This window comes from Malurus melanocephalus, unplaced genomic scaffold (assembly GCF_030028575.1).
Source record: "Malurus melanocephalus ecotype Western Australia unplaced genomic scaffold, MMel_1.1 scaffold_659, whole genome shotgun sequence".
Taxonomy (NCBI): Eukaryota; Metazoa; Chordata; class Aves; order Passeriformes; family Maluridae; genus Malurus; species Malurus melanocephalus.
The window spans coordinates 194,649-208,104 of NW_026623891.1; the positions used below are offsets into that span (position 1 = coordinate 194,649).

Here is a 13,456-nt window from a genome sequence, read left to right on the forward strand (position 1 = left end):
GCTCCTCCAGYCCTGAGGGATCTCCAGAGCCACCTYTGRATCAAAYTGCAGYCAAAGGTGAGTCTGCAARGAAAGGACAAGAACTGGAGCCAGTGAGGGCAATGCATGAAATCACAGCTCTTGGATCTGTCACGGCCACTTTGCAGAGAGCAGCATTCACACCCTGTCAGTCTAAGTCATCCTCATGTACTCTGCCCACTGTCTGTGCCCTGCCTAGTCCTCAGGAAGTCTGCTGTACTGAACTGAGCAAATTTGCTTTTGTTTGTATTTTGCATGTTTTCCTTGGGTGAAGGGGGGCGGGGAGGGAGAAGTGGGGATAATTCAACACAACACTGAAATTACTGCAAGCAAATAAAATTTTCCATGTAACGCATCTTGGCAGAAACATGCCATGCAAAGCAAACAGTCAGAAGAGCTCGCTGAAGAGAAGAAACAGGTGATTTTATACCAGGACCAATCAGCAGCATTTTAGCTCATTTACTCTGGCTGCTGTTATTTCCCACCTGCTGTTCTGCCAGTCTCTTCTGGATTTCTTGGTCATCACAGATGTCATAAACAACAGGCTTGGAAAGCTCAGAYTCAATCCGGGCCAACCAGGTGCGAAGGTTACTCATGTTTTTGTCCAATAGTTGTATAAAAGCAAATGTTTCCTTCAGTTTCTTCACCCTAAGCAAACCAGGAAGAACATTTTGTTACAAAGATGGTCAATCGGTGGAAAAGATGCTAGCAGGAGGTGATGACAGGCATGGCTTTATGAAGCCATGTCGCATCAAGCTGCTGCCAGCACATCAGAGCCACATTTTAGTCAAAACCTACCTAAATTGGCTCAGCAGACCCCTGTTCTACAGCTGCAAGCAGGTCTTGGGTGAAGGTTTAATGAAACTACATGAGAAGGGTTAATTTTCAGCAAGGGAACAGTGGACATTTACCTAAGTGGGAATTTGTACCATAATTTGCCATAATTAAACTAAAATGGGTATCTATGGTCTGATTTTCCTGCTGTGAATTATGTTCAGTGTCTTCTTCAGCAACCAAAATGCCCACACTAATAAGCAAGGTACCACTCTGCCAAGAAAGGCAAAATCTGCACAAACTACCAGTCCAAATCCTGGGAAAACCATAGACTCACAGAATGGTTTGGGTTGGGAAGCCCTGAAAAATCRCCTTTTTCCAACCTGCCATGGGCAGAGACACCTTCCACYGSACCAGGCTGCTCCAAGCCCCATCCAACCTGGCCTTGAACACTCCCAGGGATRGGGCATCCAAAGCTTCTGTGGGCACCCTGAGTTAGTGGCTCAGCACCCTCTGGATGCTGACAGGAGAGGAGAAGGCCTGAACAACAGCTACTATAGAACTTCTWGCACCACAACATTAAAAGCTCTTCCTAAACACCACACAAATGTGCAGAGATATGCCAGACTTTGCTGATGGGTGAAAAATTTAAAAAATAATCCTGAACGGGGAGAATACCAAAAGGCCAGGGAGACTTGTGCAGTGGACAAGCAAATGAACCATTGAGACCATTTACTTTTCTTACATTTGTTTGTAGCACAGCTTGCAAACTGCAGACAAACCTTTTACTTCCATCCTTAAGATCACATTCCCACGTCAAAATCCCATACCAGCCCCTCAAATTATCCAAGTAGCACACTTTTATATTTTGGCAAATTTGTCTGCATGTRTTGGAGGAATATCTCTTAAACTACTTCACTACTCTCAAATCTYTGTTGAAATTCTCATTTATTGCAATTCTCAGCAAAAATTACTAAAAACACAATATCAGGGTGACAGTTATATCTTGAGACATTTTTCAGAGCTTGTCATCTAGACCTTGATAGTTAATGGGGAAAAAAAAACCCCATGATTTGTATCAGACCTGTCTTAAACATCCAGATCACAAGATGTACCGTATCAAAAAGCACATACTTCTCCTCATGAACTTCAATGGTCTACCCTGCAGTACTGTAAACATTCAACACACTGCAGACTCTAAAGTCAGGTGAAATCATTTCACTCATGTCCCAGGAAGAACCCACTTCCCAGCCAGCATTGCTTCCCCGTGCAGTTCTCCTGATCTCTAGTTATGTTCTTGTGCCTCAGGATGAATTTTTGAACCTTGCATGTGATTTCTAAAATGCAAACTTACAAATTAAACCTATAGCTACTGCCTGGTCAAGCAACTACCAAGATAAGCCTCATTATTTAAGTCAAGTGCAGCACAAAAAATTAGAATTATGCATTGTGAAAAGGCTGAAACATTTCTCATTCACTGACCACAGTGGCAGGGAATTGTGACCATATACACAAAACAGTGGGTCTGAAAGAGCACCTTGTACAWGGGGTTCACTGCACATCCCAAAATGCAGGGGACTATTGCGGTGTCTGAGCTGAGCCCTGATGTACCTGGCAAGCTGGGACTGGGGCAGGGTGAGGGATGTAACCTCAAGTAGTSCAGGCAGGGACAGATGACACCAGGGCAGAAGTGCCTTCACAGGGTACCTGGACAGCTTCCTGGGCCACTGTCCTGCCTGCTGCCAAATTATCCTGGCAAGTTTTAGAGGAGAGTTGTCCAAACTGGCTGTAATGAACAGCTTTTGCAGCTGCCTGATGATACAGTGATAGAAGACTTACAGGACACCTAATCCATAATGAATATGCCACCCTGTAAGCAACAACTGATCTCATTAACAACCTTAAGGTAACCAAAGAGGATACACACGTCAGCTAGACACTTGATTTAAGGTAAAGCACTTATGGAGGAGATACGGGAATGATTTTGCTGGATTTGTTCAGTCCTACTGTTTACTGTGAAGGTACAGAATAAGGCCAGTAAATGTAGGGTCTCATATGGATTAGCAGCATGGAAAGTTTCCCCTACCTCTTGTCCCAAAAGCACCAGGCAGTACTTTTAGTTGTTTAACAAGGAGGGCGAGAAGAACACAGTTCTACACTAAAGCTTCTGGCAAGTATTTAGCAACTCTGCACTCTCCAAAAGCAGAATTAGTATTGTCTGATTGATGTAATCCTACAAGCCACCCTGAAGGAATTGGCCCAAGTCCATGGTCCACCTTGTTCCTGCCTTGCATCCACAAAGCTGCTGATACTGGTGCAAAGTGCAAAGCAGATGCCTCTGCCCCTTTACAATGACTCTGCTTTCCACKGCTGCAGATGATTGAGGGGAAGCCAGTGGGTGAGAAAAGCATTTAGCTGCTCTTGCTTTTCTTAATAAGCTTTTTTTTCAGAATTTTGTTTCCAAGTTCAACCCTGTATGCAGACAGCATCTGGCTYCCAAGCAAACAGCTGCTGTATAAATCTTCCTGCTCCTTGTTTTGCTTCTATTAAACGGTAGTCAATGAACATGTCATTGCAACATTTTCTTGTGCTGTCATCGGCTGGCAGTTAAATACTCAGGAGAACCAATTCTTCCTCTGCCCTATTCCCACCAGTCAGTTTGGATCTGGCTGGTTATGATGCTCAGCAGCACCAGTGATTCCCAAGGGATGTGGGCCTCCGAAGACAGGTGATGCAGGAACCCTTTTCCCTGGAGAGATGGACAATACGGCTCTGTGGTGAGCACAGAAYGGAAGAGTCCGAGCTAAACATCTGCACTGTTACATTATTAACTCTGCATGACTTCAGGCCAGTCGGGAGGAAAGCAAGGCTTGATCTCTGCACCATCCCTGACTGTATCCTGTGGCAGTTTACTTTCTGCATATTCCATGATGCTTCCCACAACTGCTCCAAAGACATGCACATGTTAGGACCATCTGATGGCACGGCTGACCTGCTGAGACCACAGCTTACTGTGCTGCTCAGGATCATCTCTGCCTCCCTGTACTGCCTTCTCTGCCTCTATCTACCTGTTTCCCACTCCTAAAGATGCATTACAGAGAAATTCACAGGTTACAAAACATCTTCCTTCAGCCTGCATAGTGGATAGATGAATACAGCCAGGAAGTCCAAAGCAAAACCAAAGGATATTAGGTTACAAATAAATGTATTTATGATTGAAAGCACATTGAATACATTTTAAAAGCAACAGTTTTAGAATCCAAGYGGCTTTTTGCATCACCACTCCAATATTCTCTTGGCTTAGAAATCATGCTGAGTTTCAAATTATCACCATAAGTATGAGGATCATAATCTTCTAGTGTTACTGGAAGCAACAGTCTCAAAGACAACATCATTGTGGTAGTGCAAGCTTGTACTTTCTATCAATTGCCATTAGACACTCAACTGTAATTAAGTAATTTAATCTATTATATATTCTGGATAGAATATTGCACTTGCCAGTCATTTAAACACCCTTAACATGCTAAATCATTCACCTCAAACTTGAGCTAAGCAGCCAAAGAACAAAAACATAACAAAAGTTCACACTAGTGCGGTGCAGGAATGGGAGGGCAGCCTTGCCCTGACGTTCACACTCACTGATTTGCTCCTGCCAGCAGACAGACCCCAAGGTGAAAGGCAGGGTTCTACACTGAAGCAAGAGATAAAAGGATGAAAAATTTGAGCTGAGTGTCCTCAGCTTGCACAGAAGTCACAGGCCATTTCCAGCCATTTCCCTGGCTACAGCTCGAAGAAAAGAGTRAAAAAGACTAATTGCATCCATGAAAGTCCTTATTTGCAATCAGCATTCTCAGATGCATATCTGCACACTGAATATAATCTTGCAAATCCCTTGCTCTTTGCATGAAGGAAACTTCATTAATTCTTTTTAGATGCATCTTGACCATTTCTGGGTAAAGACAGCCCTTCTGGGGTGGGTGCACAGAGCAAGCATCCAAGCCTGGGGGCAAATGCTTCCTGTCAGGTCTGGGTGATCAATCACTCAACAAACAGTGAATTAACAGCACTAAAAGTTCAAGTGCAGCAAAGAAAACCAGCTTCTTCCAGAGAGTGGAAGGTACCACCACTGTTGACTAAATTCTTCCTGTATATGAAGTGTGATTCTCAAGTTAATTGAGATTGGTTCAACAGGAAAAACAAACTGTTTACTGAAAGGCCTGCTTATCCACTGTTCACTTCCTATTCAGAATTCACCTGCCACAGGTCAACATGCCTCCAGAAGGACAAAAAAAAGGGAATCATTTATAAAATCCAATAAAAATCGAAAATCTAAAAAAACCCGACAAATTCAGACTTATCTTGTCCTTTGCAATGGGCCAAGCTAAAAAAACCATCCCGATTAGCACTTAGACACACGCATAAGTTGCCTGGGATAAGCCAAACAAAGCCAGTTTTAAAATATTTTAATCCTAACACCACAACAGAAGTGGCAGAAAAAGAACAAAACTAGGAGATTATAACTAAAAGCTGTCTGCAAAAGTGAACAGAAGGACTAACTGACCTGACTCGAGATTGGATTTGGGTCTTAATACCCTCAATGAAGTTGCTAGCATTGGGTTACAAGAGAAAAGCATTAAGCTGTCTCAGGCTGAATCATTGCATGTCCCCAGAAATACAATGTATATTTGTAGTAACTACTCAGGAATTACCTAGCAGTAGAAGGAGCTTCCAGGTTGATTGAAATGTATTCACACAAACAAAAAGAATTGCAAAATGAATGCCAATTACGTTGCTTTAGCTGTCAAAATGCTGCAAGAAAAGGTACAGGGGAAGCTCAAATAAGGTAAATAGCAACATTGAAATTTTAGTGTCTGAAAGAATGAAAAACATCCTGACATATATTTCAAACTCTCCTTCACAAGCACAAATGCCACCAGAAAAAGCGACTACRTACATGTTTTTTGGAGGAGGGGCTGCAATGGCCCTGCCAGCTGACAGGATTGTTTACCAGCGGCAACGCAAATGAGATGCACAACCCAGGAAACCTTTGTTCAGTGAGTCGMAGGGGGAGCTTAACCGTGTGAGGAACAAAAGACCCGGTTTGGAGAGGTGATGCCGAAGGCAAATCTTAGGCCTCTCCTAAGAAAGGCMAGGCCATTTCTCGGTCCGTGCTGGTACCGTGCCAGCCGCGCCGTGCCCGTGGGCTGCGTGCGCGCAGGGAGAAGCGGCGGCCGCGCCGGAGGAGGCTTTGCAAGAGAGGCTTTTCYGCCTTTGGCGAGCCCGAAGGTTGTTGTCACAGCTCTCACCGCCTTGGGTACCGGCCCCCAAACACAGCTGATTTCAAGCGRGAGGCCCCTGAGCACTACCCCTGCTGCTAACGTGCCGCACTTCCCACTCATGCACTCGTGCAAGGCGAGCTGCAGCGAGGCACTGGCGCGGCGCATCGCTCCCCCCCGGGCCGCCCGCGGCCGCCGGGCCCCGCTGCTCCACCAGAACCCACCGGCACCGCGCTCCCACACGGCACTTACGGTTCGCACGAGAAAACCATTCCTCAGCCTGCAAATCCCAAGCTGCAAGGGGGGGACCGTCTGTGCGACCGGGCAGGCATGGAAGAGGAAACCCCTCCTCCACAGATGCCCTATTTATTCGGCGCTTTAGCATCCCGCGTGTGGGGGGGAGACTCGCCCGTCCTCCTCCTCTCCCCTGCCCCGAGCTGGGGAGACACCGGAGCTCTCCTTCCCCCCTATTTTAACCCCTACGTTTTGCGTTGGGATTTTACCTGGCGAACGGCCGCATCCCTCCTCAGAACAAAACCACGAGAGCTTTATTCTGACACAAGAGAATTATTAGCACGTGAGGAAGCGCACGCCGGGCGGCTGCCCGCGGCTGGCGACAAAAAGGTTTCAGGCTGGAGCCTCCGGCACCGAGAAAGGTGGATGTGGTGCTCATTTCTTGGGAGAAACGGGGATTGGAGCCTCAGACCCGGATGATTTGCAGCAGAGTCAGTTTGAAACGAACCCAAAAAAGCGAGCACACGTACATCCACGCACAGGCACCACGCACAAAGATGTATCCTTACTTCCCCTGCTTTCTGCTTTCTCGCCTTTACCATTATMTCCCAGGTATTTAAGTACGAATTAAATCTCCCACACACTAACCTGTCCTCTCTTTAACCTTCCMGAGCAGGCAGAAGGCCTCCAGTGCAAATAGCCTGTTATGCCAGAGGACAAAATAACCCCTAATCTTCATTTATGATATCATTCGTTTGTGGAAAAACACACTGTCATGATTTCTTGTGTGTTATGACTGCCAGAGATCACGGGGTGGGAAAAAAAAGGCGGAAGTTGGGGAACCTTAGGTTACAAGTCACTCCCCACCCAGCAAATCTCAGGAAAAAAATAAAGAAGGTGTGATCATCCCACCAAAAATGCGAAGAATGATTTTGAAATCAAAGGTTTTTCARTATTCAGGTAATCTTCCACAGACCTGTACTGACTTGCTGATCATGGCAGAACACACAGTGCCTGGGAGGACACRGCACACTGTGAGAGGGCTTTGGACATTTGCACAGGTAATTCATGCCCAGTCACCTCCACAGTTTATTATTCAGGGTGGTTCAAAATCACATTTGAAATGGTAGATCTGAGTAAACAGGGAAATGACCCCCAGCTTTGCAGGCAGACWCTGGGAATGAAGATGGTGTGCAGAAGACAAGGACTCCCCTTGCACTGCCAGCTCCCCCTGCTCTCTGCMCACATTGCATAACCAAAATAAGCCCAACCATCATGCCTGAGACAATAATGAATTCTGTCACAGCTTTTACACTGAAGGGAAGCGTAATCCTCAAAGGACAGAGAGAACACGGAAAGATAGCAGGCACTTTGTGAGTGAGATTTCAACTATCCACATATTTTGTATACAAAAAAAAAACCAACCAAAAAACCCAAGAATAACATTTTACAGTGGTACTGGCACAAAACAGTACAATTCTGCTGGATGTTGCTGGATTGTTTACCTGGGGAGGCCTCTCTGCAGCGTWTTTTGCTTCCCTTGCCATGAAATATTGATCTGCAGCAATTCAAAAAGACCTTTGAACCCACAGTGCACCCACACTGACTGTGGGCTGCCACGGGGTAGGACAGCACATCAACACGTGGTGCCTGATKGTCTGCCCTGCCAAAGGGTAAGCAATGTGGTGGAAAATAAATAGAGACCAGCTGAGGGCTGCTGTGAACTCACTCGCTCCCCAAACCCACCACCTGGGGCCCGCTGCTGCCAGAGCGACTTTTGGGGCAACCCAGCCACAGGGTGGGTGCAGGGAGGAGAGGGAATTGGCAGCTTACTGGAAYTGTCCATAAAGCCTCCCTGGACCCCCAGCATACCACAGGCTAGTTTCACTGGAGAGCTTCAAATCCTTCCCATTTTTCTGCAACCTGAGAAGTTTCAGGCTGTTTGGGAATTTCAGCCCCCCAGGGTATGCAGGAAATGAGCTGAAAACACCTTGAACCTCCCAAGTTTGATGAAGGAAGGACTGACTTCACATGTGGCAGTTTAAGATTCCTGAACAATGYAATGATGCTGGCAGCTTGCAAACACAGGAAAAAGACCCAGCTGACAAGCACAGTTGCATTTAAAAGAATGAGAAGGCACATTTGACCTTGATGGCTTCCCTGTATTTTCATGTTTGCTTTAAGGGTTGCAGTAATTTGAACTTACTCCAGCTACATGCACAAAAACTTTGCTGTTTTCCACGAGGCTGAAAACACAGACCAGACCCAACAAGTAAGAAAATACATCACAGTGTATCCACAGCCAGAACAGCTGAGAAATGGCATCCCCCTTCCATAGCTTGGCAGCAAGTGGCAAGAGCTACAGGACGCCCAGAGGTACAGAAATGCACCATCAGTTACTGCAGAGACTGGTCTGCAGAGCRAAAACTGCTGTAGGTTGTGAAGCTGGTGGCTTTAATAAAGGCTCAAGCTGCATCCAAATGCTTTGCACAGCCCCAGGCAGTGCAGACACCCTCCAGTGACACGGGGGTGCTCCTCCAGCCTGACAGCAGGCACTAAGCAAACAGCAATGCAGAAGAAAAATTATTTCCTCACCGAGCTGGGATGCAAAGTCTGGAGTTAGAATCAGTGGTGGGTGGCCCAGGGAAGGGCATTGAGGAACATGGCTGTGCTCAACACAGTTCCTTGCTAGTTCTTGCCTGTTAATGCATGGCCCAAGAGTGCTGCTGCAGAGCACACTGGGGATGTAAATCCCACTCCATGGGGTTTTTGCTTGTCTACCACCCTCATGCAGCCTGCACAATCCAACTCCTACTGCTTCAGCAAGAGCAAGAGATTTTCTGTGTCCATTTTTACAGTCAGCACAACACTCCCTTTCTGCCTGTTTGTATGTTTGTATTCCCCATCCCTCAACAAAGACTCCAGCACAAACYTTCCCTGGTAAGAGTATCTTCTGTGCTGAACAGAATTCGTTTGTTCTCCTTTCCAGGCATGCTAATGCCCTGATGGTTACTTTATCCCATGAAAATTAACATTTTGAGACTTTTCCAAGTTTGCAGCCAGACGGTGGCTTGCTGCAACACAGGAGGCCAAGCTTTTGTCAGCACACAGGCATATAATGAAAGTGTTAAGTCCTGTAAGTGCAACCATATGGCAAATCTGAGCTTGTCACCACGAACTAAGAGAATCACTTCAAGGACTAAATGGGGATCTCACCTAATTTGCCCATCTGTCCCAGGACGTTTATTGGTTTAAAAAGGTGAAATAAGCTATCAGGAGGAATGCTCTGCACTGATACATTGGCTTCCAGGCTGGTTTGGTTTCCTGTTGGTATCACACAGCCATATACTGCACTACAGAGAAGATAAAATGTTACTCAGGTTGCAGGGACAGCCATGGGGGCATTAGCAACCACAGAAYCTAAGCTGACAATACATCTCAATTAGATTCCTTTGTACAGGAAAGAATAATACAGGCTATTTTTCACTCCTGAACCACGGGATCAAAAAGTGCCCATCTACTATAAAGATTCAATGCCCAAAAATGAAGAATTTGCTTTGAACACACAGCTATTCAATACACATTTTCTCCTCCTACTCGGTGCCTGGCTCTGTAGCTCACTTCCTTCCCAACTTTTGGCCTGCCATGAAGACAGTGAAATTTGGTCCTTACCCCTGTGATGGTGCGTGRGCCAAATAAAGGCAGCAGCTCGTTTTGTGTTTAACAGAAACAGTTGAAGTTGTAATATTTGTCAAAAAAAAGCTTCAAGTGGTCACAGATTTGGCACCCAAAACCTCAGAAATTTTTTGCTTAAATTTCACTTGCCACAGCTACTCATCTAAAAAGASAGGAGCAAAACCACCTCCTCATTTCATGGAGGTGCTGTGAAATGAAGTCCCTACAAGAAACTTTTTTTCAGGAGAAAGACAAGGTTTTCTCTGCACCACAGTCAAAATTTGTCACTTCTTYCCAGGAGCACTGCCCTACCCTCAAACCCTCCAAAGCCCTCTGGCACTCCTTCCCAGAGGCATCTCCTCCATTCCTCTTATTTTCCCCGAGCAATGAAGTAGTGCCCAGCAAAAAGGGCTTTGCACAGCTCTGCTGACACAGCAGCACTTGCGCAGTGCTCCAGTGCTTCTTCTGCAGGGCTGCAGTGGATGCACAGCCCCTGCTGGTCCCCAAGGGCTCCAGCCACCACAGACTGTGACAGGATGTCTGGTCTGTGATGGCTTAATTCAGCAGGGTCAACAAAATTCTGCCACTGTCCTTTTCATGTGTTCTTTCAACACAGGCTTCAGTACATTTTTTTTATAGTTTCTGCAAAAACTAACTGAAAAGGAAGGAGACAGTCTGTCAGCATGGGGCATCACAACCTGCAYTCACAGGTCACCTTGCCTCCAGCCCAAGGCTCTTTGCTCCTCTCTGCCCTCCCTCAAAGAAGCACCAATTTGTGTCACATTGGTGGTGATGGGTTGAACTGCTGCCTCCCCACTATCACCTGGGCTTAAGAGAGGCTACTCAAAAGCCCAGGAGGAACCTCATCTTGAGTGCCCCAAAGCAYACCTGTGAATGAGGTGGACATTTCAGTCAATTTAATTCCTTCAGAATTCAAATCTCAGTGGCAAGCCAGCACCAYAGCAGCAAACTCAAAGCAGAAAGTTAGAAGGTTATAACAGGGCAAAATAAACTCTGAGGTCTGTACTTGGAGCCTGTTGTGAGTGTCTGGCTCTGTGGTTGAGAGCCAAGCCCAAGCAAGGTGGATTAGGTGAGGGAGGAGAGGTGCTGCAAAACACTGCCATATGCTGAACCTCTCTTGGTATTAATTCCAAAGAGGACCAGCAGAGCCCACAGGGCTGCCTGATAATCTTGGACCACTGAGGGAGCTGCTTAAAATCACATTTTGCCAGGCCCTTCCAGTTCATTACCCTGGCCCTGAGCACCAAGTTGGTGGAAATCACAAGAAGCTGGCATATTACAGACATTTTGGAATTAAGACATGGAACAATTATAAAGCATCACACCTATTCCCCAGTAGCTACCATATCCACTTAGATATCAAATGCTGGGAGCCTTTTGATGCTCTAGACAAACTTAMATTAATGTACCTCAAAGCACCACTGTACATTTGCCTGAAGGTAAAGATTTAAGACATCCCAGGTAGACAAAGAAGTCTTTGTCACAGAGTACTGGAATAAGGTTGCCAGATCTCTCTCTGAATACCCCATCAGTTCTTTGGCACATTTTTCTAAAGATTAGCAGAAATGTGGCATGCTTTCCTCACTTACAAAACATTGCATTTTAATCTACATTTAAAAATTCAATTCTGCACTTCAAATTGCAATTCTGCAATTCTGCTGCATGCAATTCAAATGTAACACACAGTAGAACAAAAATTATCATGAAAGTGCTTTAAAAGTGACACATTACTATCAAATGAGAACAGAAAAAGTGSTATTACTGAAGTGAAGCTTGCTTTCCTACACCAGATCAAACACAAAGACACCTTGAGACAACCACTGCAAGACTATCTGCCCTGTCAGMCCTTAAGAAGGCAGCTTCTGCTTAATCATTCACAGCTCGTGTGTCACCATTAATTCAGATCTTATTCCTGATTAAGGCCCAGCACACTTAGCYCTCCATTGTCACAGCACAACCATCCTCCTTACCTGTCCCAAATGTTAACTGAGCAACAGAGCTTCTGAGGGCCCAGAGAGGGGGATCAYAGGCAGAATAGAACCTTGGCAGATGAAGCTGAGACCAATACTAATTTGGTGTTAGCATTATTATTTCTGGATTGCAAATAAACTCGGCAGGGGGCAAGACCAGCCCAGCATCCTCCTCCCAAGCTGTGGCAGAAACTCAGAGATAATAATGAAATGGGATCGTCTCAGTAAGGCTAATACTGAAATGATCATGATGTTCTTAACTCTGTCAAGTATAATAAAGATGCTTAATCCTTTAAGAAGAGGTCGTTGCCTAGACTATGCAGGTTTTTGTTCTAATTTCCACTGATAGTATTTTCCACTTCACCATCATACAGAAGATCATGAATTTTAAAGAAACTCATATGGTCTTGCAGTTTTTTTTAGGAGGGAGACTGAATAAAGAAATAGCACTGGTATTAAATGAAATTGCAAACACTTTTGAATGTAAAAAAATGAACATTATCATTATATAAGTCTGACTGTCTACAGAGACAGAATAGAAAYTATTCCTAAATTCTGTGCATTCAGACATAGAGTCAGAGGCTTGTATTAAAACAGGAGGCTCTCCTAAAAAGCACAAATAAACTCCTACCACACTGCCTTAAAATTAAGTAGYAATTCAACACGTGCAATGGAGAGATCACTTTGACTCTTCCTTTTACAAAGCTCCCATCATTAAAATTATATTTTATATTAATTCTTACACCCTGCCCTCTACCACTGGATAAATTAAGACATTTGGTGTCATAGTGCAGCAATAAGTTACAAGAAAAAAGCATTCCCTTCAGCCTAACACTCAATAATAAATTCCAGCTTAACTGGAAAGTCATGTTACTCTGTTTCTGTGGTCAAGGACACAAGCCTCTGACTTYTATCTCACATAAAACATTGAAAATAATTTTCTTACCGTGCTCCAATGACATCGAAGAGGTGCTGCCAGCGATCATTGATTTTATTGAGTTTATCATCTATTTCTGCAACTCGGCTCTTGTTGCTAGCCTTGATTAGCTGWTCACCCATTTGTTTCAAGTGAAGCTTATTTTCACTGAACAGGTTTATTTCTTCCATGCAGTCCTGATAAACATACACAAACATTGCTTTAATTACAGGGCAAAACAAAGCAATGATACCAAAACAAAAATATGGGTTTCTCTTCCCACGTGTGTGATGCGAAGTYAGGATTGGCTGAGGTTTCTATGTTAGCATGTGGAACTCTCACTTAAAACAAAAAGAAAACCTCAATGAAGAAGCTCTCTCACAATCTAYGAAAATATAAGAAGCTTAAAGACTTGCCAGGAGTAAGTACTCCTAGAAATAGCAATTGAATATTCTAATTTTATCTCTTGTTTTCCTGATTTAACATAGTTTTTCAATTAAGCTATATCTAAAGAATCCAAATTGAAGTCTAGGATGGCTTTATTTTGCYGGTATTCTTATCCATAGGAGATC

The 13,456-nt window shown here is 44.7% G+C and overlaps 1 protein-coding gene across 3 annotated transcripts in view; it reads right to left on the bottom strand.

The window, feature by feature from the left end:
* SYNE2 (spectrin repeat containing nuclear envelope protein 2) overlaps positions 1-13,456 on the bottom strand; it is a 155,224-nt gene that overhangs the window by 17,822 nt on the left and 123,946 nt on the right. For 2 of the 3 annotated variants that reach the window (XM_057383782.1, XM_057383781.1), the window contains exons 100-101: positions 12,915-13,081; positions 504-666 (exon numbers count right to left, since the gene is read on the bottom strand). In XM_057383782.1, the coding sequence (XP_057239765.1) occupies positions 504-666; positions 12,915-13,081 (330 nt within the window). The remainder of the gene's footprint in view (positions 1-503; positions 667-12,914; positions 13,082-13,456) is intronic. The other variant, XM_057383783.1, reaches the window with a different exon arrangement.